Below are 25,623 nucleotides of genomic sequence, written 5' to 3' on the forward strand. Positions count from 1 at the left end.
AACAATGCATTCCCCCCCCTCTGTGACCAACCAGCTACTCACCCACCCACCATAAGAAAGTACTTTCGGGAAGCAATGCAGACTTATGATATGACCCTTAATACATTTAGGTATTATGTAAAAAGTGCAACATAATGTTGTCTTTCGAACCACCTGGATCTATGCTGGAATTGTCCCCAACTATTTTATATTTGGTAACAAGAGTTTATCATGTTTTTCCCTGAAATACACTGCAAAACAATGAGCATATAATTATATTAACTTGATATATGTATATGATTCCACATTATACAGCTTATTACCTTCGCATTCTGCGAAAGGTTATGTTTTGGTCGGCGTGTATTTATGACCTTCGCATTCTGCGAAAGGTTATGTTTTGGTCGGCGTGTATTTATTTATTTATTTATTTATTTATTTATTTGTAATCTTGTGATTCATATAACTCAAAAGTATTAAACTGAATTGCATGAAATTTGGTGGGATGATTGGTTATTAGCCAGGAAGCATTCGATTAGATTTTGGGATCGTTCGGGTCAAAGGTCAAGGTCAAGGTCACGAAAAGATCAAAATCGTCTTTTTACGATAACACGGTCAATTTTTATTCAATTTGTATGCAACTAACGCCAAAATGTTCAGAATTCAACGCCTCATCTTGTGATATGCAATATGACACAATGACGCCCATACTCTTGTTACCGGTTAGGGGTCAAAGGTCAGGGGGGTCACGACCTTGAAAAATATGCTTTTTTCGGCATAACTCAGTCAATTGTTATTCGATTTGCATGAAACCAGCATCAAACGAGATTACCTTCTCTTGTTGAAACGTTGTATTCACCGAGCTTGCGAGTGAAGACTCGCCAAAACGACGTGAGTTGATTGTTGTTTAGTCCGTAGCCCCCGAAAGTCGGGGGGGGGGTCATGACATTATAGATATGTGGTTTGTGTCATAAGACCATTCATATGAAACCAGTTCCCCACACTCATACCAAGAACAAAAAAAGTAGTGGCGGCGAAGGTATGCGCTCTATGAGTGCCCGTTCTAGTTGCTCGTGATGTTAGTAAGTTTACATACCATCCAAGCAAAGCATATTTATCTATGTATACTAACAATGCCTTAAAATCTATATCAAATGTCTAAAATAGTATGCTCATGTGTTTGTCGTCACTGAGAGGCTCATTTTGAGGTGTCACATGCTATATTTATGTACAAAATAAAAAAAATTAAAAAAATAGTATACGTTTTTTTAGCTAATTTAGGGTCATATCAAAATTGGGTCTAAAATTCATAAAAATAATACAATTAAAACTTCCCAACATCGTTGTTTTGTTAGAAGGATGTCCATAGAACATGAAAAACATTAGAAACAACAGTTGGCAAAGAAAAAAATGCAGGATTACACATGGCCCGACACTAAGGATTGTGGTGAAGTATTGTGGCATCATAATGTGGTGTCATACCTTGTTTTTGTTTTTTTTTTGTTTTTTTTTGACATTTCATTCATCTTTTACTGTTTTTTTCATGTTATTATTTTTCTTTTCTTCGAATAAGTCGGTGTGTTTGAGCCGTGGATTTTAGAAAAATCTCATTGCTCTGTACCTTTTGGAAATCCCCTTGTTATTTCATGTTGCTCATGTTTTCTTTTCTTCAATAAATGTACTTGGCTGTTAAAACTTGTCTGGTTTTTGGGTTGACGGGACACCCCTCCAGACATGAACAAATTGGCAGTGCCTCAGATTATATATCATTCGCGTTTAACACCTCGAAGTGCAGCTCATGCATCCTTGGTCCACATGTTGTGGCCTCTTCCTTTGGTCCATTCTGTGAGACCTTCATATCTCGGCCAGCCGGGTTTGAGTCCATATGACGAGACCAAGTTTCATCACAAAATATATCATGGAATTCCTTGTTAATTCACAGGTGTTATTGCGTATGATCTCTTCTGGGACAGCTTGTGAATTTAACTCTTGGGGGTGTGTCAGGGTTGGGGTGGGGGGGGGGAGGGGGACGACACAATAATTCATGAAACAGGTGATTCGATAGATAAGGATAAGTGTAATTAGAAAAATATTCATATGTCATACAGATACACATACACAGATGCAGATATGCAAATGTAAAATCAATAGTAACATTGAAGTTGTAAAATTGAAGATAACTTTCGTGATACAACTTTTGGCCTTGTAAAAATAGCACAGACATGGCCTCTTATGGTGTGTAATTTTCTAGAAACTGGTAATATTTAATACTTTCTCTTAGTGGCCAGCCTACATAGAATAGCTACTTCAGCAGTAATCCCAAAACGCAGAGACTGCAGATTCCACTGCAAATTGTCTCATTAATTTTGTTCCTTGTATAATGATGGTCCTCTTGTCCCTGTAGTAATAAATCCACTTCTCTGAGCATTCGCCACTGCAGAAAAGAAGATGTTTGTTTGCAAAATGTTCACTTGTTTTACTAAAATCCACAAGGGAAGATTATCATTATAGCTTCCTCAACAACTCTTTTTTTATTATTTATTTGGAGAAGAATCAACATATGTTTTGATTCCTCTTTGTTTGCTTTGATTTACATCCTTTGCCATTTAAACTTTTTTCCTACTTTTATTACCACCTCCATCTGCGATGGTCGGATGTTATGTTTTCACCCCTGTCTGTTTGTTTGTGTGCAGGATATCTCAAAACGTGGATGGATTCAGATGAAATTTAGCGGGCAGGTTGAGTGTGTGACAAGAACAAATTGATTTGATTTTGGTGAAGATCCGGATCCATATCCAGATACGAGAATTTTTAAAGTGATTCTTCACCATTCAGAGATAGTGCCAAAAACGCTAAACTGTACAGTTGAGCATGATTTCTCAAAAAGTTACGTATGGATTCGGACAAAACTAAGTGGGCAGGTCGGGTGTGCGACAAGGAAGAATTGATTATATTTGTGTGAAGATCCGATCCGAATAAGGTAATTACAAAAAAATTGAAGTGAATCTTCAACATTTATATATGCGGCCAAAAATTATATCATAATAATAATAACAATAACAATGATAATAGTATAGAATACCATTCCTTTTGTGCCGTAAAGGCACATAGGGTTACCAAGGCAGTTTCTTTGGCAAGGAGGACAGTCCTGGACAGGTTGCCACTCCAACACAGGTTACCCTGAATGGTTATTATCCCAGTACACTGGTGCTCATTTCACTGACCTTAGAAGGATGACAGGCTGAGTCAACCCGACCTGGTGTTAATTCAGCAGTCAACAGGGGCTTAGAACTCAGGACCTTAAGATCCCAAGCCAACTACCTTAACTGCTAAGCCAACACCAGGCTATAAAAAAAACATGATAGCAAACACCAAAACAATATATAGCATGATATCTCAAAAAGTTGTTGATGGATTATGACAAAACTTGGTGCATCTGTTGGGTCGGTGACAAGATCAAGCCGATTAGATTTGGGTTTTGGTCCGGATTCTGATCCGGCCTATCAGTGGGATACAAAACATAAACTGTTCAGCCTGGTGGAGGTGTATGCTCGAACGAGTACCCGTTCTAGTTAATTATGTTATGCTCTTCACGGCCATCTGCACATGTATGGAATTGCATGCAGTTTGTAATAATAACTCCCTCCCTCCCTTCTCTTCCTTTCCTCAAATTTATTTTTACATCCAACACGCCGAAACATTTTATATGTTTGACCCAGTATAGATCATTCTTAAAATTCCAACAGGAAATGTGTTGGTGTCATCATTTGTTCTGTGTGTCAAAAAACATCGGTGACAAAAGAGTACAGATCTCTCACTTGCTTTTCTGAAACTGAAAGTGTGTAATTGTTGGGAATCATTTCATGATCTGACAGTCACATATTTGTATATATATATTTTTATTTTAAATTCAAATTATTTTCCACACATCAAACATGAATTTTGACAAAAAATATTTACTTGCTCCACATGGAAGACATTTGTTTTGCCAGCATTTAATGTTTTTCTTTTTTTTTAACTTTAAAGATCAAGTCTCCAGAAGCGTTTGACTCGTGGGTGTGCAAGCTTCGTGATCACCGCCTCTTCCGTCAGAATGAGATTGCACACTCTCCAGGAGACACCAGCAGAACCCTGCTATCCCCTCTCGAAAGTTCTCCAGCAGTGCATTTTGCTGATGAAAAGGCAAGTCCAAGTAGTTGAACCTCTTCTTCTACCTCTTCTTCCTCTTCTTCCTCTTCTTCCTCTTCTTCCTCTTCCTCCTTTTCCTCCTCTTCCTCCTCCTCTTCCTCCTCCTCTTTCTCCTCTTCCTCCTCCTCTTCCTCCTCCTCCTTCCTCCTCCTCTTCCTCCTCCTCTTCCTCCTCCTCTTCCTCCTCCTCTTCCTCCTCTTCCTCCTCTTCCTCCTCTTCATACTCTTCCTCTTCTTCCTCTTCCTATTCTTCCTCCTCCTCTTCCTACTCTTCCTCTTCTTCCTCTTCCTCTTCTTCCTCTTCCTCTTCCTCTTCTTCCTCTTCCTCTTCTTCCTTTTCCTCTTCTTCCTCTCCCTCTCCCTCTTCTTCCTCTTCTTCTTCTTACCCCTCTTCTTCTTCCTCTTCTTCTTCCTCTTCTTCTTTCTCCTCTTCTTTTTCTTCTTCCTCCTCTTATTCTTCCTCTTCTTCATGCAGCACATAACGGTCAATAGCATCAATTGCTGAGGGGTGCAGCTGTGCTGTTGATGCAATGCTTCAGTGCTGTTGTGGGCCGGGGGTCGGTGGCGAGAACGACCACTAGGTGGGGGAGGTTACATCGTCTCCCACGAGACTCCCCGGAATTGTAGGTTGTTGCTCCGGATAACTCCGTGAGCCGGCGCGTCGCTGAAACAACCATGGACGCCAATATCTCAACCGCTTAGCGTAGGGTCTTTTTGTCTCGAACCAATTTACCTAATTAACTATGCGATTTTGACGACCGGGTTTCCACGCCCTCGGCACGTCTTGCCCGAACCGGATCACTCTATCGACTACCAGCTGCCAACTACCTTTCCGGCTCGGATGCAGTCGAGGGGGCCTGCCAAGAACGTACCGGCTAGAATGTACGGATTATCGGGTATAAAAACCCGGCTAAACTCAGATCCGAACCATGCTGGACCAATGCAAGAAAGGACGGAAATGAACTGGGAACATTTCTACAATTGTTTTATTTACAGCAAGAAGGACATAGAGCAAGACTTATCGCGAATATACAAGGAATATTTACAATGGTGGAATAACACTTATGCAGTTCTACTTAAAAGATGGGCCCACACACTCAGACACACACAGATGTTTTATTGAAAAGAGTTCCGCTGCTGGAGAAGGAGAGATGAGCTGGGGTCGCAGTTCGGCGGGGTAGGTGCCAATGGCCGTGCAGCCCGGCCCATAGTCGCACGCGTGGGGCTCGTGTCCGCGGAGGCCGGCGGGACTCGAACCCGCAACCTTCGAATTGCTGCTTCCACTAGAAGTCCAATGCGCTATCCGTTGCACCTTGGAGAGCTGGACTCCTTGAGTCAACTGGACTCCGACCCCAGCTCCAACACGCGATGCACCCAACCAACGCGCTCCTCTCCCGAAATCTCTCTCGAACCCGCTAAGAACGAACGAAAGGCACCAAAAGAGCCCCCGTCCGGGGCGGGGCTCGGTGAATGAGACGTCACTGTCCACCTTGATTGGACAGGGCTCCCACGGGCCTGCCCCTTTCTGGGCGGGGTTTCGGCCTTGTTAGGAAAACTCTGCCCCCTTCAGGCGTGTCTGGATCCGCCCAGAAGATGTACCTCGCTAGGATTTCACCTTGGTAAGCAAGACTCCAGGTTGGGCAAATGAAATGCTTGTTCAGTTGCAAGTTGGTTTTATTGGTTGGATGGTCCGTTGGATGATTCGTTGGAGGATATAACCTACCTAAACCATCGCAACGCACACCTTTGATTCTCCCACTAGACACAAGGAGGGGTTCTATCTCACGTGTACTTAACGGCATAACTAACTTTTGGGACCTATATATTGAATGCATATGGTTTCCAGATCCGTAACACTACCCCCCCCCCCTTTGATAGACTCGACCCGAGTCGTTAATTTTCATGTAGCATGCAGGTGTAGGTTTTCCCCTAGTATGTTTTACCTACGGATCCCTGAGTGCAACATTTTGAATACATGTCCCAAAAAGAAATAACCTAGTGCGTTGGCTAACTAAACTAACAGACTCATTCAGACAACTTAACTACAACTACATTGCCGGAAACATCTCTCCAATGTCAAGTCTGAACTCTCAAACCTGTCTCACTCTTTCAGATCCTGGTGGCATGGAGTTAAGTCTGTTTCTGGTGTATGTTCCCCCTCCATCCCTTCCCTTAACTCAAATGGCCACACAGCTGACACTGCACTTGAAAAAGCTGAATGCCTAAATTCGTAAAGAGCGTTGGTGCTGCCTAAGCAGTCTCCTTGGCTATTGGGCACAAACCTGGACGGGTCACCACTCCAACACAGGATACCAGCAAGCTGGCACTCATTTTCGCCAATCTGGGAAGGATGACAGGCAGATTCAACCCCACTTGGTATTAGTTCAACAGCCAAGTGGGATTTGATCTCAGGATCCGAGCATCCCAAGCCCACCACCTTAACCATTAAGCCAACACCAGGCATATGGACCAGACAGCATCAGTCCATGTGTCATAGAAACCTGCTCTGCTGCTCTTGCTCACCCTCTCATTTGCTCAAGGTCATCTTCCATGTGCTGGGAAATCAGCAAACATTACTACTCTGCATAATTCGGGTGCGAAAACAGATCTCTGCAACTACAGACCAATCAGCCTTCTCCCAATCATCAGCAAGTTTATTTAATCCATCATCGCTTCAGACATTAAATCCTTCTTCTCCAATGGCTTGATTTCTGATCATCAATTTGAATTCAGACCAGGTCACGCTGCCCTGGATATGCTGCTTCTGCTTTCCCCACAATGGATGGAGATCCTCAATGCCAGACGTGAAATCAGAGCCATCTTCCGAGACATATCGTGTGCTTTTGATACGGTCCGCAAGCATTTTCGCTAACTGAGGCGAATATTTCTGCAAGGCGTTCTGGGTCCGCCAGCATCCCCCTTCTGGAAAACTACCAAAATCAAGAATCACTGCTCACATTCACTCTTTCATTCCTCGTTTTTCCCGCCTCTGGAACAAACTCCCACACTTTCTTCAATCCCACTCCTCCCTCCAGGCCTTCAAAACATCTGTTCGCCACCATCTCATATCTTCCCCCATCAAAAATCTTGATCTTTACTACCCCGTTAATCCACCCCAAACCCACCTCCTTTAAATTCCCTGCTTTCCTTCCTGAAAGTCCCCGTCGTGTCCATCTTGTTTACCCTGTGTACCCCACCCCATCCCTCTCCTTTCCACAGAACTCATCACGTCTCTGTTCCCAACTGTTTTGTCCTTCTCTCTCCTGCTCCTCTTGTCTCCTGCTCCCTTTGTTGTACATTCTGTTTGTTAGCTCTCATATGAGCCTCGACAGTGTATACCAAAAAAAAAAAATCGTTTTTAGCCCCATCACTCAAAGGTGAAGATTCACTTAAAAATTTATCGGATCATATTGTAGTCGTATACATATGAAAGTCATTTTGCTCCTCAAATTACCATCATTGTTCAATGTAATAAAATTATATTCTTGTGATTGTAATAATTGATTGCTGACAACCGATTGTATTTGATGAAATTGATCACATTTATGGATAATTGAAAATGTAATTTTATTGTTCATGGTCAGAATAATTGACAGTTAATGGTGTAATATTATAAATAAATATTACTTTATTATTATAATAAATAAATAAATAAATAAATATTACTTTATTTGTGCTAATTTTTTTTTACAGGCAGGCATCATCACACCTATTACATGGAAATAATCGGAACGTAGTAACACACTTACTGGTGAGCTATCTATTTTGGGTTTGGTTCTCAGCCAATCTATCAACTGCCGGATTGGAGCTTCTAAGGCAGGGCACTACATCACAAAGTGCACTGCTCCACAGATGAACATTAAGCTAGGTCTTTCACTTGCAAGCAGTAGTTGATGGATATAAAATATAATATTCCATGGCGTCTTTTGCAAAGAATAGGCGAGTTATCCCCAGCACCCTCGCCAAATTCCAAATTCCTGTCACCTTCAGATTAATGTCACGTCTGGCAAGTCGGTTCGTCGAGTACTTTGGCCATAAACCTTCTCTGGTCGATCACATAAGAAGGTGGGAATAATTGGGGCTGTTAAAGTTGAAGTAGTATAAGTAGTAGTAGTAGTAGTCGTAGTTGTAATGCTTTTGTTTGAAAGGCTTTCAAGGCTTGTGCTCGGGGTGCAGGAAAGCTCAAGCAGACATAAGTTTCCTGTTTACTGTTGTTCGGCCTCCTCATCTCTGCAAGTCCATTGTTAGACCTGCAGTAGACAAGGTAGAGCATTTACATTTTTTTTTAAGAGAAAGCACTACCAAGACAGATAAAAGGAGGGATGGAGACTAATACACAATTACTATTCTTATTATTTTTATTATTATTATCATCATTACTTTTTAAGTGTTTGCAAATGTATTTACAATGAAGTATTTAATAAAATAATGATAATAATCAGACAAGTAAAAGTAAAGCGCCTTGTGGGGAAATACCACAAAGTACATTATTTATTGTCCAAATAGCTTTAAAACTCCAGATGGTTCGAGAATATTGTGCCACCTTAAACTCTGAAGTGACCCATGAACGTAATAAAGTTCTCAGGCATGCAAAACTATCCTGTGATACATTGATTTCAATTTTTGCCTTTCTAGTTTTATCTATTGCAAATTTTGCAGATGCCAAAATAAAGTTAATCAGTATATCCTGTGATCAACTCTTTCTTTACAGGGTGTCCGAAAATAAAGTGTTGGGGTAGTAGTTGTAGTATATTCTCAATATCCATCCAGAGAAAATGAGTCAAGTGGACAAGACTTTGAGTTGCTTAAGTTTATGCATTGAATGCCTTTACGAATAGGAAAGTAATTTCTGAGATCTAAATTACTCATTTCTTTCTTATTCTTCTAGCTCTCTTGTTCCTCAAGTAGTGCTGGTCTTTCGGGAGCTCTGTCCAATGGTCAGAGCAAATTGTCTGGCTGGCTGTTTCACTCAGATGAGATGGAGCAGTGTGCACAAGGTATTTAAACGACTGCTTCTGTATCATGCCACAAAGTAACAATTGTTATGTTTGCCTTCCTTGGACCATTGTTCTGGTAATGGTGATCATGGTGGAGCTCTCTGTCAGATATTCATGATGAAATCAGCCTTCTCAATTTTAATGTAATTTCTGCAATGTTTTTTCTTTCTTTGCCTGTGTCAACAGGCATACTGGTCACATTTTCATCAGCATGCACTGTTTTGAACTTGTCTGTTCTGTATTCATCCAACGGTTTTAAAACACAAATGCTACTATTCTGATGCAGCATATTGGAAGTGCAGAATCCAGCATTTGTTATTCTCCAAAAGGGACATTAAGCTGGCTCCACTATCATACTATAATTTGAGAAGTGTATATATGTGTTTCTGTTAGTGTGTGTGTTTGACTTATATCCACTCTTGAAGCTTTTGACAGAATGAGTTGAAAACTGGTGGTTGCACTCACGGTGTACATGGGAAGGTTTTAGATTGTAAAGAAAATTCATAGTCCCTGGGGTTCAGGGTGGGGGGAAGTCTCCCAATTCTCTCTATGTAAATATGTATGGCACAGCACCGCCACTCCAGGTGGGAGGGGAATTAACCTATCCATAATCATGTAATGGGAGAATGTATCCGTCCTTAATTCTCAGGAAATTACCGTTGTTCAGGACAAGTTCTTTGTGAGTTATTCAAATTTCTAAGCCTGGTATTGGCTTCGTGGTTAGGGTGGCGGCTTGGGATCCTAGGGTCCTGAGTTCAAGCCCCGTTGGCCGCTGAATTAAAATACACCAGGAGGTTAACTCAGCCTGTCATCCTTCTGAGGTCGGCAAAATTGAGCACCAGTGTACCGGTAAGGGGGACATAGCCATCTGCATCAGCGGCATAGCCGCGTCCCAACCAATGATGCAACCAGCAGCCACAGGCTGCATTCGATAGAGAGAGATTCAAATTTCTGTGATTTATAAGTCATGTTAAAAGCACCATTGTTAAATAAATTCCCTACATTTGAAAGGAGCTGATCCAACCATTGATGCAAGGGACATTGCAAACCGTCTTTGGGAAGATGTTTGGCCTGATGTTAACAAACAATTTTGCTGTACATGTGCATTTATTCTGATAGTCTCCTTATCCATCCCTCTGTCGAAGATCTCAGTGAAGGCCAAGAAGGCTTGGTCCAACTGAATGCAATCATTAAAAGTTTGGAGATCTTACAGAGGACTCAGTCTGTTCCTTCCTTCTCTGATATGCAGGTAAATACTACCATTTCAATTTATTTAATCAGCATTGGTTTTCCAGATTCTGTTTTGTTATTTAAAGCAGTTTGAATGCAGTGATCTATTAATTTTTTGGGGGATTTTTTTTTTCGAACAACTTTGTATTGCAGGGCAGTTGCTTGGAGAATTGTAAAAAAGAAAAGAGAAGCAGCAAGAGGTGGAGAACCAAAAGTGTGAGCAAAGATTCAAAAATGCATCTACAGGTGACTGACTATTAGTGTGTATTTCATTTAAATCTCGTCATTTTGCAAATTGGTTGAGAAATAGGAAAAAATTGTAACCAAGGTAAGGTTGTTTGCAGCTACCCATGAGCCCTGTGTGTTCACCTGTGCGTCTACATGCATCAAACCCAAACCTGAGCTTGGAGACCACCCATAATCAGGAGCCAGTGATGGGGAATTGTGGTGGTCAGGCTGGCTTTTGGGTTGGTGGATTGTGGAGTGGTGGAAGAAAGAGTTTGGGTTCGTGGGGTAGTGAAACAGGCACTGGTCCCTGTCTGGTTGTGCCAAGCCTTCCTGTAAGTCACACACAATCCAGCCTCGGAGAATCTCTGCAAGAATATGTCGGAGATTCAGCACGGCTGCAGATGGAATACTGTCAGCTGGCTCAAAAAGGTATGCTGCTAGATGCTTGTTCTTGTAATGGTACCATTTTTCATATTTGATTTATTCATATGTCACCTGTGGCTGCTTGGCTGCATCATTTTATGGGGGCATGGCTGTGCCACTGATGCAGTGCCACCATTACCAGTAAGCTGGTACTCATTTTGCCAACCTTGGAAGGATAACAGGCTGAGTCAACCCAACATGGTGTTAATTCAGAAATCTGATGGGCTTGAACTCAAGATCCTGAGGATCTTAAACAAACCACCTTAACCATTAAGCCAACACCAGGCTTTATATATATATATATATATATATATATATATATATATATATATATATATATATATATATATATGTATATATATATGTATATATATATGTATATATATATATATATATATATATATATATATATATATATATATATATATATATATATATATATATATATATATATATATATATATATATATATATATATGTATATATATATATATATATATATATATATATATATATGTATATATATATATATATATATATATATATATATATATATATATATGTATATATGTATATATATATATATGTATATATATATATATATATATATATATATATATATATATATGTATATATATATATATATATATATATATATATATATATATACATATATATATATATATATATATATATATATTTGTCACTGATTCGATTCCTGTCATTTGTGTGTATTTTTCCCACATATACATATTAAGTTTGTTTCCCTGTTCATTTGTAATTATACATTTATTTTTCAGATTACTCTGGATATATATACAGTAGCTGCTAACATATATATTTATATATATATATATATATATATATATATATATATATATATATATATATATATATATATATATATATATATATATATATATAATCTATTTTCTCAGTTCTAACAAAATTGGCAAGTCCTACCTATCTGCACATTCAGATTTCCTTGGATTAAGTAGCTCAGAGGCAAAAATGCTGTGATATGAGTAATTACGAACCAGCTTTCTCTTTAAGTTCCAATAACATATAATCTTGCAATTCTGTCTGTATTGGCTGCTTGCCTTTTCTAATAACATTCTTTCCTTTGAACTGTTGAATCCATAGTCATCTGAATGATTTTTCTCATAAAATCCATGTTTAAAGCTTTATTGTGAATATGTTGCTTGAGCGCTCAAAAGAAAAAAATATATCCCATTATGTCACCTGACCCTCAGTGCATTTCCTGCTGCGCACGGTGTTCAACATGGTAGCAATAGAGAAAGACAAGTTGAAACAAGTGGTGAGTGAACAGGAAGCTCTGAACTCAGGTCATGCTGCTCAGATCAACAACTTGAAGAAAACCTTGGCACAGGTGTGCATTTTCGAATCGTCAAAATGAAAGTAACAAAAATTGTTTCATCATCCTGCTCATAGAGAGTCGTGTTGTTTATTTATCAGATAAATAACTTCATGGAAAATATTTTTGACAGGATAGGAGGTAGCACACTTTCCTTTGCGTTGTATAACTTTGATTGAACTGGCAATCGAACACGATCTGTTGAAAAATGCATTAAAAAATATTTCTTATTTTACAAGGTGGTCATTAAGCTGACTGTTTCCTTTTATCAGATGCAGACCCCACTGTGCCTTGTGAAAAAAGAAGGCCATGAATCTTGGCACTCACCAAATTACTGCCCTCATTCATATTGGGAATGCAATAGCCAACAGTCATCATGATTATCAAATCAGCATTTTTCCAGTTCCTTGCAGAACAATACCTTTTTGGCATACTCACTAGGTTTAATAACAGGTCTGTGAGTTGGCGAGAGAGTTTCTCGCTTTTGATTGGTGAACCAATTCAGTCATCCAACATGCAATTTTTTAATTTTCAGGTCAATCGGATGAAAATTGATGATTTTATGCAAACTTGACCTTTCACCTTTTGATATGATAAAAAACAAAAAAACAATCTGCTTCTAGATTTTGATGAGTGAACCAATTCAGTGATCCATCATACAAATTCTTTAAATTTCAGGTAAATCAGATGAGAATTTATGATTTTATGCAACCTTGACTTTGGCCTTATGATCCAAGAAACAATCAGTTTCTAGCTTTCCATTGTTGAACCAATTCAGTGACCCAATATGCAAATTCTTTAAATTTTGTCAATTGGATGAAAATTAATGATTTTATGCAACCTTGACTTGTAACCTTTTGACCTAAAAATCAGCTTCTAGCCTTTGATTGCTGAACCAATTCAGTGACCCAAGATGTAAATTCATTAAATTTCAGGTCAATCAGATGAAAATTGACCATTTTATACAATCTTAATTCCGGTTCCGGTTTTTGAGGCAACGGTTGGTTCTATCCAGGGGTCTCTCGCCTGGAGTTGGCTTCGTGGTTACGGTGGCTGGCTTGGGATCTTAAGGTCCTGAGTTCGAGCCCCATTGGTCACTGAATTAACACCAGGTGGGGTTGACTGAGCCTGTCATCCTGAGGTCAGCGAAATGAGTACCGGTGTACTGATATAGGGTCACAGCATCAGTGGCATAGTCATGCCCCAACAAAATGATCGCTACCCCGCAGCCAAGCTGCCACATGCAAGAAGAAGAAGGGATCTCTGCCAACTTTCTCAAAGATAAATTCCTGGTTGTTGTTTGTCACATTTTGACTGTTTATTTTGTTGGCTCCGTGTTTACTGTGTGTTCCTAGTTCGGTTTTGTTTCAAAATTTATACTATTTGGTGAGTTTTTGTCAGTCTTGTCATATCAGCTTTCCTTGAGGCCGACCCGTCTTCCCGTCTATGTGCAGGATCATGTTTATTTGTATTTTCTCTTTATTGCCATCAGTTTTTAATTTCACCACTTTTCCCTCCACCCTCCTTCTATCCCCCCAACTATACCCTTTGTTCCCAATAAGATCTGCCCCCCTCCCATATTTCCTCAGGGCACTCAAGGTCCACCAAAACCCTCCTTCTGGTGAAACTGCCAAAATCAAGAATCACTGGTCACCTTCACTCTTTCATTCCTCTTTTTTCCCTGCCTCTGGAACAAACTCCCACACTTCTTCAATCCCACTCCCTCCAGGCCTTCAAAACAGCTGTTTGCCACCATCTCATGTCTTCCCCCATCCAAAATCTTGATCTTTACTACCCCTGTTAATCCACCCCAAACGCACCTCCTTCAAATTCCCTGCTTTCCTTCCTGAAAGTCCCTGTAGTACCATCTTGTTTATCCCATGTACCCCCACCCCATCACTCTCCCTTCCACAGATATCCTATTGTCTTTGTTCCCCACTATTTTGTGCTTCCCTATCCTGTCCCTCTTGTCTCCTGCCTTGTTATATGTTTCCGTGTATGAGCTGTTACACGAGCCTCGACTTGGTCTGCAAACAAACAAACAAACAAGCAGTCATAGACTGGTACTTACGGAATCGTCAACTTGACCTCTGACCTTGTCTAATAAAAGCTGTCTCTAGAGAAGGTAGCGACGCAAACCAGAAGTTTCTACGATGATTCTGTATCAAACCATCAAAAATCGAATGTTTGACCTCACTGTGACCTTGACCTTTGACCGATTTTGACCAAAATCTAATCAGCGCGAGCCAACCCCTCTCCTGAATCACCTGGTGTAATTTGACATTGGTAGCTTCTTCCCTTCTCGAGTTATGTTTTGGATGTTTGACCTCACTGTGACCTTGACCTTTGACCAAAATCTAATCAGCGCTAGCCATCACCCTCCTGAATCACTTGGTTTAATTTGACATTGGTAGCTTCTTCCATTCTCGAGTTATCATTTTTTGGATGTTTGACCTCACTGTGACCTGGACCTTTGACCGATTTTGACCAAAATCTAATCAGCGCGAGCCAACCCCCTCCTGGATCACTTGGTTTAATTTGACATTGGTAGCTTCTTCCGTTCTCTAGTTATCATGTTTTGGATGTTTGACCTCACTGTGACCTTGACCTTTGACGGATTTTGATCAAAAGCTAATCAGCGCTTGCCATCACCCTCCTGAATCACGTGGTGTAATTTGACATTGGTAGCTTCTTCCGTTCTCGAGTTATCGTGCCTTCAAACAAGCAAACACACAAACACACAGAGGACGGAAGTGATCAATATAATTACAAAATCTTTAGATTTCGTAAGTAACAAAATAACCTTGACTTTTGGCCTTTTGGCCTTTTGATCTAAAAAAAAGAAATCTGCTTCGAGCTTTTCATTGGTGAACCAATTCAGTGACCCTATATGCAAATTCTTAAAACTATCAGAGTACCCGCTCTCCAGGCGATCTTGTTCCAAGCATGCAACACGTTCTTCTGACATATACTTATATTTTGGCAGTGTTTAGGCAACTGATAGCTGCCTCAATTGCTCCTGAAAATAAAAAAACATAGGGGCAATATCCCTGGGTTCTCACCTGTTCGTGGCTCTAAGATAACCAGGGAACCACTAGAAGGCATGGATGACTCCAAAATATGTAATGGAGAAGAAAGTAAGTACAGTACCTACGGATTTTTTTTTAATGCCGTGAACAAACTTCGGTACATCATGGGTGATGAAGGCGGTGGTCAAGTTTCATCAGAATTGTGTGTGTAGTTTCTGAGAAGAAAGCAAATACCTCTTTTGTGGGGCAACCCCCCTGTATACACCCTTAGACCCCAATTTTTTTTTCATTGTGTGAACAAACTTTGGTACATCACGGGTGATGAAGGTTGTGGTCAAGTTTCATCGAAATTGTGTGTGTGGTTTCAGAGAAGAAAGCAAATACATATCTTTTGGGGGTACTCCCCCTTACATCCCCTTTGACCTCAAATTTTTTAATGGCATGAACAAACGTTGGTACATCATGGGTGATGAAGGTTGGAGTCAAGGTTCATCAGAATTGTGTGTCATTTCTGAGAAGAAAGCAGATATCTCTTTGGGGGGCAACCCATCCCCCTGCCCCCCATAAACGCCTTCCGTAGACCCCCCTCGAACCCCGATATTTTTAATGCCGTGAACAAACTTTGGTACGTCATGGGTGATGAAGGTTGTGGTCAAGTTTCATCAGAACTGCATGATTAGTTTCTGAGAAGAAAGCAAATACCAATTTTGGGGTGCATCCCCCGTTGACCCTCATCGGGCCCGACATTTTTTTAATGCCATGAACAAACATTGCTACATACACGGTGATGAACGTTGTGGTAAAGTTTCATCGAAATCGTATATGTAGTTTTAGAGGAGAAGTTGAAAGTATTTGTAGATGGACGGACGTGCCATCCCATATGCTCCCCGGAACTACATTCCAGGTGAGCTAAAAATAACCCGGGATACATGTGTGGATCAAAAACATACCTACTGCTTTTACAGTAATTCAAAACACCTCACTGCACTGGAAAACGTGGGGACAGGAATACTTAAAGGATGAGGTTCTCCTGTACCTTAAAAAGGTTATCCTGTACCTTAAAAGGTGAGGACTTGTAATACCCTCTCCCATCTGAAGCAGCGCTACACGATTCACATTTACAGAGAGAATTTGCATCCCCCTCTTCCCCCCAAGACCACTAGCAAAGATATGAGCACCCCATGCACTAATTGGGTTCATGCTGATCCTACTGGATGTTGCAAGTCTGGATGTAATTGGCCCAGAACTGTAGAGGTATCGCAACACCACACACACACACACACACACACACACACACACACACACACACACACACACACACACACACACACACACACACACACACACACACACACACACACACACACACACACACACACACACACACACACACACACACACACACACACACACACACACACACACACACACACACACCAGTCTGTGAATTATAGTCAGGATTTCAGGTCAATTGGATGAAAACTGATGATATCATCTGAGACTTTTGACTTTTTAACCTAATTTTTAATGTCTTCTCCATATTCTCATAATATAGGTTTTTTGAAAGTTTGATGACAAAAGCTCAAATAGTCAAAAAAGTTAGGCTGGGCAGACACACAGACACAAAAGTGATTGCAAAACCCCATCTCCTGCTGTGCAGGGGATGGGCTATTAATAATACCAGTTCCCGACAAGGAACTTCAACACAGGAGGCAGCCATTAGCTCATTCATTAAACACAGGAGGCAGCCATTGGCATATGCTAGTATTGACCACTTATGGTTCTGTGTCTGTGCTCCAACCTTTTATATTTGTCCATGCGCTAGCCTTTTAAATGCTGAGTGTCAAGCAAGGAAGCAGCATGTTCCATTTTAATAGTATCACTCAGCCAGGGTTCAAACCACAATCCCCTCAGCGTCAGAGCAGATGCTCTAACCCTTACACCACTGAGTCTTGTTGTTCATGATGGCATCTTTAATCTTTAGAAATTAATACTAGCAAATAGGTTGCCAGCTTAACGTCCATCCAAAGGACAGCATACTTTGTGATGCAATGCCTTTCGTGCAAAACACCAATCTGACAGTCTGCTCATGAATCAAACCCAGAGTAAACAGCTCGATGGTAAATGTGCTCCATCTGCACCATCCTATTTGTATTGAGCTTGCACTATCCATTTACCCAGTTTATTGTTAAAGGCCCGGTCACACCTTGACGTTTTAGCCAACGTATGCCGATTTTTGAATTTTTTTTCTAAAACGCTGGTACACGTTGAATAAGTTATGGGTAAGTTTTGATAACATTGAGAGCACGCTGAAAAACACTGCCATACGTCGTTGTACGTTGGCTTTAAACGTTGTACTTTTCGGTTGTCCTCAAATTTTTTCATGCTTGAAATTTCACGACATATGCCGGCGTATGACTCACACGTTCCGCTACGCTGGCCACAAGTTGTATGCACGGTCTGCGATCGTTGACAGACGTCAACAGACTGATACTGATACTGTTACTGCTGACATGGACATCGACTCAAAAAGGACTCGAAAACACTGTTGGGTTCCCCTTTTATGAACACCATTTTTATATACCAATTCCCAAAACCGCTGGGAACACGTCTTTATATGACAGTTGTAAGCTAGAAACACATTCATTTTTTTTTTTTATCGACCGGAAGACGTCATTGGAATACGTCTACATACGTCGATGTGTGTTGGGACTACGTAAAGAATTGGTTCAAAGCACGTCAAACATAAGTTAGAAATAAGTTTCGCGTAAAAATGACATTACCGCGACGTGTTTCGACTTATGAGTAGCTTATAAGTAGCCTTTGTGGACGTGTGTAAGCGTCCGCATATCGTGTGTAAAACTTATCCCCATCGCATTCGGAACGTGTGTCATACGCCGAGTACGTCGTAAAATTTTGAACATGTTTAAAATTTCTTGACGTACTCTACTTACTACGACGTATGATAGCGTACTTTAGCGTTCTACTCACGTATACCAAACTTACTCATACCGTATTTGACGTGCCCCCAACGTTTTAGACACATTTTTCTTAGGTCGGCATACGCTGGCAAGATCGCCAAGGTGTGACCGCGATGTTGTCACTTCCATTTCTACGGCAGTTATGATTCGAATCGTTGTGCGTCAGCCTTTTAATAGGCTACGTCACGACATCGTCGGCGTTGCGTGCAACGCGCTATGCCGAAGTTAGACTATCGTTGGGCATAGGTTGTGTAGGCCAACAACAGGTTCAGCATTCGTTGGTATAAGTTATCTATAACACAACGAAACGTTCTGTGTCTATTACTAATATGTTATGCATACGACCAACTCGTTATGAATACGTCCGAATCTTTAAAAAAAAAACATCAAAAGTTCAACGTCAGCCAGCGTTTTACATACATTTTAATACGTTGCCATCGCTGGCTAAAACGTCAAGGTGTGACCGGGCCTTAACCTTTATTAGTCCCCGACTGGTCTCACTGAAGGGGACTATAGGTTTGCTCTCCGTCTGACCATTGCATCTGTGGTTTGTCAGACTTTTCCCCATACCATTTAACATATTCAACTGAAACTTGGTACGTGGCTTTATTATGATAAGTTACAGAACAAGATTGAGTTTCAGGGCGATTCGTCAATTTTTCACAGTTACGACCTTTTGAGACTTTGAAAATATCACATATTATACATATACATGGGTCAGTGTTCAGCTGCCCTGAATCCACCCCACTGCTTTACATATCTACATTGGCTTCTGAAGCCAGCTGCCGACTGAGCATGCTCCATTGTGTAAAGTATTTCCTTGGCATACTTGAACTTTTTTGTACCCACAAGGTCTTCATCCACAGCTTGATGGAGTACTGCTATCCTCTTTGGGCTGGCACCCCTTTCTCACACCTTGCTCAGCTTGAGACCATGGAAACTAAGGCCTTCAAATTCATTGGAATCACTTTCCCTTCACAGAAAGGTCAATCATCTCTGTTTTCTATCGCCTCCTGTCTGGTTTTGCACCTACTGCCCTTTCCGTGCTCTGTCTCCCCCAGGTTTCTGCAAGGTACACATGGTCTGCCAGTAAATTCTCTTCTGGTAAAACTCCCAAAATCCAGAATCACTGCTCACTTCCACTCATTTGTTACTTTTTCCCCCTGGCTGTGGAACCAACTTCCTCTGTTTCTTCAATCTCATTCTTCCTAAAAGGTCTTCAAGACAGCTATTCACTACAATCTCAAGTCATCCTCCAAATACAACCATGATATTTTCTATGCCCATTCACCTCCCCACGGCCACTTCTTTCCAAGTTTCCAGTTTTTACTTCCACTTCTGTGATTGAGAGTTTGTGGCTACATCCATCTTGTTCACCACCTGGATCCGTCCATTTTTCCTTTGTTTGTATGCAGCACAAGGCTGTGGGGTAGCATCATTGGCTGAGCGTGCAGGTGTGCCACTGATGCAATGCCCTCTGCTGGTAAGGGCAGGGATTTGTAATTTGTTCAGGGTGCTGGTAAGAGCTCGCCTACTCTTTGCAAAGGACACCATGTGATAGAATTCGAGGTAAGAGTTCTGTATAACACTGCCCAGCTTAGATTGATATTCAGATTTAATCTCCAGTTATCTCAAGTCAATCATCCCAACTCTCATCTCCAATGCTTCACACTTCACAGCCCTGACAACATCATGCTGCCCTCTGCTATCTTGATGAATGCAGCACAGATATCTCGTGTCAGAATCTCAAAACATCACACCCAGCAGTGGGAAGAACTAATGTGCAGACTGCACTTTGCTTCATTTGAATATCTTTACCCATTTTGGAGAAAAAGACTAGGAGGCATTATTTTTCAACATGTCCTTGTATAGTGGGTGAACAAAACGTTTTAATCAGGGTTTCCATTGCTGGATGTTGCATAATATTTGGATTTGTTTGATTAGTTTTATAATATAGTTCTTTCCTTATTTACTCAGGCTTTGCACCAAAATACTGAGCTTCGGAACCGTCTGAACCGCATTCACTCTGAATCCAGTTTGACAGAGACAATGGCCAGCTTGAATGGAGTGAGCCCAGATGTGGTGAGCCTCTTTGATTTACACTTGCTTCAATGTACGGTATGTTGCTGTTGAAAAAACTGAGATATTTATGACAAAGAGCATTACGTTTTTATCTTTACGACTGTAAAATATAACGAAAATGGCATGGTAGAAATACAATTTTTGTGAATTATGCGAACAACCGAAGCATTTCACAATGTAAGAGTGCCGTTGAATTTTGTGAGGTTGCTCCAAGGAAAACTATAAAAAAATTTATTCATCTTCTGGTTCTGAAAAGTATGGCAGCTATGGATATAAAATGAATTTGCATCTGCATGCAGGAAGGGAAAGCAACACTCTTTTACACTTTTCAACTAAAAAGTACTTTTTGGCACATGCAGTGTATTAATTGTGAAATGATAAAGATTGTTCACAAAAGAATGCTGGTCACCTAAGGACACAACACCAGCAAATTTCACATAATTTCGTATGCAGCCTTCGGCTGCTTACATTTCATATGCATCATTGCTGGGAATGCAGTTTTGCCACTGATGCACTGCCCCTGTGGATTGGAGCAGGAATTTGTAATTTGTTCAGGGTGCCAGTGATCACTCGCCGACACTTTGCGAAGGACACTGTGGGATCTTTGACGTCTATCAAATAATACTGGCAGACAGGACATCCAGTTCAACATCCATCCGAGGGACAATGCCTCACCTTGCCTACAAGACACCAGGATAACAGTTTATAGCTGGACCAAGATTCGAACCCAGATTCTGACCCAGAAATGGCTCAGATGAGTGTGCATACAGACTAGCGGTCCAGCCCAGGAAAATTAGGTCGACCCAAACCACAGGTAGAACCAGCTAAAACTGGTATAATTTTATTCCTCTGGATGTCTAGTTTTCAGAAAATGATGTTGCAGTTGCAGCAACTGTGTGCAACATGCCAAGTTAACTCCTTCCTTGTGGACATCCATGAAAAATTGCCATTTTCAATTATCACCACATCTATCTATAATTCCAGCAATCTGTGTGTGTGTGTGTGTGTGTGTGTGTGTGTGTGTGTGTGTGTGTGTGTGTGTGTGTGTGTGTGTGTGTGTGTGTGTGTCTGTCTGTCTGTCTGTCTGTCTGTCTGCGACTGCCGTTTCTCGACAACCACCGGTCCGATCTGATTGAAACTTGCCAGGAATATTGCCAGGGCCCCGCAGATGTGCCTTTTCGAGGTTTGATATCAATCGGACAAGCGGTTCCCAAGTTACGGCCATTTTACTGCTTTTTCAGTGTTGAAAAGGTGTATATATGGCAGCTGAAGGTGTCGTTCCTCGTTCTCACCTTATCATGCCAATTTTTTCCCAAATTATTAATAACCGGACGATCACTGGTCCGATCGGGTTGAAACTTGCCAGGAATATTGCCGGGGACCCGCTGATGTGCCTTTTCAAGGTTTGATATCAATCGGACAAGCGGTTCCCAAGTTACGGCCATTTATCTGTCGACCAATGACAAGACATGGTGCTATGACGTCACGAATGACGTCACAATTAATGTTGATTTATTTATTTATTTTTAATTTTTTTATATTTATTTTGCACGATTGACGGTCTGATCTGATTGAAACTTGCCAGGAATATTGCTGGGGACCCGCGGATGTGCCTTTTCGAGGTTTGATATTAATCGGACGAGCGGTTCCCAAGTTACGGCCATTTATCTGTCGACCAATATCTGCGAGAGAGATAAGAGGGGGACGGGAGAGGGGGGGGGATGAGAGAGGGGCGAGAGAGGAGGGGGGAGAGAGGAAGGGTGAGACAAAGGGGGAGAGGGGGGCGAGAGAGAGGGGGGGCGAGACTTGGGGAGAGAGAGGAGGGGCAAGAGAGGGGGGAGAGAGAGGGGGGGAGAGAGAGGGGGGCGAGAAAGAGGGGGGCGAGAGAGAGGGGGGCGAGAGAGAGGGGGCAATTCTTCAACACAATTCTTCTTCGTTTGATATGACGTCACAATTGACGCTGGGGACCTGAGTATGTTTCCCAAGTTATGGCCATTTATGATACGGTTGGTCCAATCTAATTGAAATAATGCCCCAATCCAGTCGTCGTTTACGCACCTACGGGCCCGCCCCTACGGGCCCGTACTAGTACATTGAAATGAGCCAAGTTAAATTCAACCAAAGTTCTTTATTTTAATTAATTTGGTGTAATAGACACAAGACAACACATTCAACGGGATTTAGAGATAATCCACGGGTTGGAGGGTAAAAAGGAAACCCATCAAAACTGAAAAGTTAGGGACTTTTGGTAGCGTCGGACAAATCGTCCCAAATCCTACCTCAAACAGACATTGTATCAGTGTCAGTCCAACTTCAATTCCTTTTCCTGCATACCCCAGTGATACAAAACTGACAATGAGAGAGGCAAAATTGATACAGTGTGGCATGTTACCCCTGGTTTGCGACAGTGCCAAAAATTGCCACCTGTTTCTACGTGTCAATCTCATTTTCATCCTGTCCTGCTGGTGTGTTATTTTGATTTTGACATTCTGTGCATGAACAGGCATCAATACAATCAAGTCCAGCAAGCTGACAAGGACACTTCCTTCCATTGGAGCAGTCCTTGTCTTTGCAGTACAAGAGAGTGAGGTCTCGCACCTCGACTGGAAGCCGGTGGCTTTGAGAACATGGTCGGTGTGATGCCTCCATCATCACAAGCACTCCAGCCATAACCAACTGGTTGAGTTTCCTCCTGGTTCGCAAATATGACTGTTACACCAGATCCTAGTCTGTTACTTAGCACGTAGGACATGCTATTTGAACGCATCTTCCGTGGGCGGAAGCATTGAAGCTGCTTTGTCCGTTGTTGTTGCCATTCGGTTGTGCATCTCATCTGGAGTTGGGACATCTTTTCCCTTCTTTCCGTACAGCAACAATGCAAACACCTGTGCAACGTTCCCATCATTCTCATGAAAGGTTGTCAAATCTTGCGAGACTCAATGTTTTTGACAAGTTTGGAGTTGGTAGTCTTCTTGCCGATCCTGTTCATTGAACACATCGTATCGCATTCTGTCAAGGCGTGAGCAGCAGGGAGGCTACCACAAACTGTCGGACCAAGTTGGTCCACAATTTCATGAACTGGGATGTACCGCTCCTTGCCAGAATGTGCAGCATACATGGATACTTGGTAAGTTAGCTGTCCTCTGCTTTGGTAGTACATGAGAAGGACCAGGACATCAGTATCATTACAGCGGATAATTAGGTGACCATTGCCCTGGGAGAGACTGCATGCATGGAGAATCATCCTCGTGTCTGCTTCCTCTTGGTTGGAGTAGAGGCTCTCCAAGTATGTCATGCCTGTTGAGGTCACAGCCTTCACAAGTTTTCCTCAGTAAATCCCCCTGCCAAAATGATGCATTTATCATGTGGGATGTACTCCCCTGCATGATCTACAATGTATTCACTGATGTAATTGGCAAGACATGCCTTGTTGCTGGCCACTCTCAGAAACCTGCGATAGTTTGGGGCCTGTCTGTTTTCCTGGATTTGGTACATGGGTAATTCTGAAACAGAAGTACCCCGGCGTTGCCTCTCTGCTGTTTTGATGGACGATGGATTATAATTATCATTGTGGTCGAAGACAATGATGACAGAGCTCAAATCCAGGGAAGGATTTGTCAGCAGCCGTACTGTTCGTTTTTGCACTCCATCTGCCAAATCTTTGAATGTACGGAAGTGGTTTTCATTTCGTGATTGGATCATGGCCATTCCATCAATTATATTGGTAGATGATGTTGAATCTCGAATCTGTGGGAGTGATGTTAGAATCTCTGAAGAATTGGACTCCAGTTTCTGAGAGAGGTCAGCAAAAAGGCATATCTTGCCAATTACATCAGTGAATACATTGTAGACCATGCAGGGGAGTACATCCCACATGATAAATGTATCACTTTGGCAGGGGGATTTACTGATGTAAAACTTGTGAAGACTGTGACCTCAACAGGCATGATATACTTGGAGAGCTTCTACTCCAACCAAGAGGAAGCAAACACGAGGATGATTCTCCATGCGTGCAGTCTCTCCCAAGGCAATGGTCGCCTAATTATCCACTGTGATGATACTGATGTCCTTGTCCTTCTCGTGTACTACCAAAGCAGAGGACATCTAACTGACCAAGTATTCACGTATGCTGGACATGCTGGCAAGGAGCGGTACATCCAAGTTCATGAAATTGTGGACCAACTTGGTCCGACAGTTTGTGATAGCCTCCCTGCTACTCACGCCTTGACAGGATGTGATTCGATGTGTTCAATGAACAGGATCGGCAAGAAGACTGCCTTCTCCAAACTTGTCAAAAACATTGACAGTCTTGCAGATTTTACAACCTTTCATGAGAATGATGGGAACGTTGCACAGGTGTTTGCATTGTTGCTGTGCGGAAAGAAGGGAAAAGATGTCCAAACTCCAGATGAGATGTGCTGCCTAATGGCAACAATGATGGACAAAGCAGCTTCAATGTTTCCGGCCACGGAAGATGCGTTCAAATAGCATGTCCCACATGCTAAGTACCAGATTAGGATCTGGTGTAACATTCATATTGCGAACGAGGAGGAAACTCAACCAGTTGGTCATGGCTGGAGTGCTTGTGATGATGGAGGCATCACACCGTCAATGTTTTCAAAGCCACCAGCTCCAGTCGAGGTGCGAGACCTCACTCACTTTGTACTGCAAAGATAAGGACTGCTCCAGTGGAAGGAAGTGTCCTTGTCAGCTTGCTGGACTTGATTGTATTGATGCCTGCTGATGCACAAAGTTTCAAAATTAAAAATAACACACCATCAGGACAGGATGAAAATGAGATTGACACAGAGACACAGGTGCCAATTTTGGGCACTGTTGCAAACCAGGGGTAAAATGCCACACTGTATCAATTTTGCCTCTCTCAATGTCAGTTTTGCATCACTGGGGTATGCGGGAAAAGGAATAAAAGTTGGTCTGACACTGATACAATATCTGTTAGGGGTAGCATTTGGGACGATTTGTCCGACGCTACCAAAAGTCACTAACTTTTCAGTTTTGATGAGGTTTTTTTTTTACTCTCCAATCCTTGGATAAGCTTTAAACCCCGTTGAATGTGTTGTCTAGTGTCTATTACACCAAATAAATTAAAATAAA

At 41.6% G+C, this 25,623-nt stretch overlaps 1 protein-coding gene across 9 annotated transcripts in view; it reads left to right on the top strand.

The window, feature by feature from the left end:
- The window catches only part of OSBPL6 (oxysterol binding protein like 6), a 225,696-nt gene that overhangs the window by 184,292 nt on the left and 15,781 nt on the right, over positions 1 to 25,623 (top strand). For all 9 annotated transcript variants that reach the window (XM_085869969.1, XM_085869967.1, XM_085869966.1 and 6 more), the window contains 7 exons: positions 4,003 to 4,158; positions 9,052 to 9,160; positions 10,306 to 10,409; positions 10,544 to 10,636; positions 10,735 to 11,047; positions 12,295 to 12,431; positions 20,404 to 20,508. In XM_085869969.1, coding sequence (XP_085726095.1) covers positions 4,003 to 4,158; positions 9,052 to 9,160; positions 10,306 to 10,409; positions 10,544 to 10,636; positions 10,735 to 11,047; positions 12,295 to 12,431; positions 20,404 to 20,508 — 1,017 coding nt within the window. The remainder of the gene's footprint in view (positions 1 to 4,002; positions 4,159 to 9,051; positions 9,161 to 10,305; positions 10,410 to 10,543; positions 10,637 to 10,734; positions 11,048 to 12,294; positions 12,432 to 20,403; positions 20,509 to 25,623) is intronic.

Source organism: Eptatretus burgeri, chromosome 2 (assembly GCF_056783735.1).
Source record: "Eptatretus burgeri isolate ZD-2024b chromosome 2, Ebu_testis_v1, whole genome shotgun sequence".
Taxonomy (NCBI): Eukaryota; Metazoa; Chordata; class Myxini; order Myxiniformes; family Myxinidae; genus Eptatretus; species Eptatretus burgeri.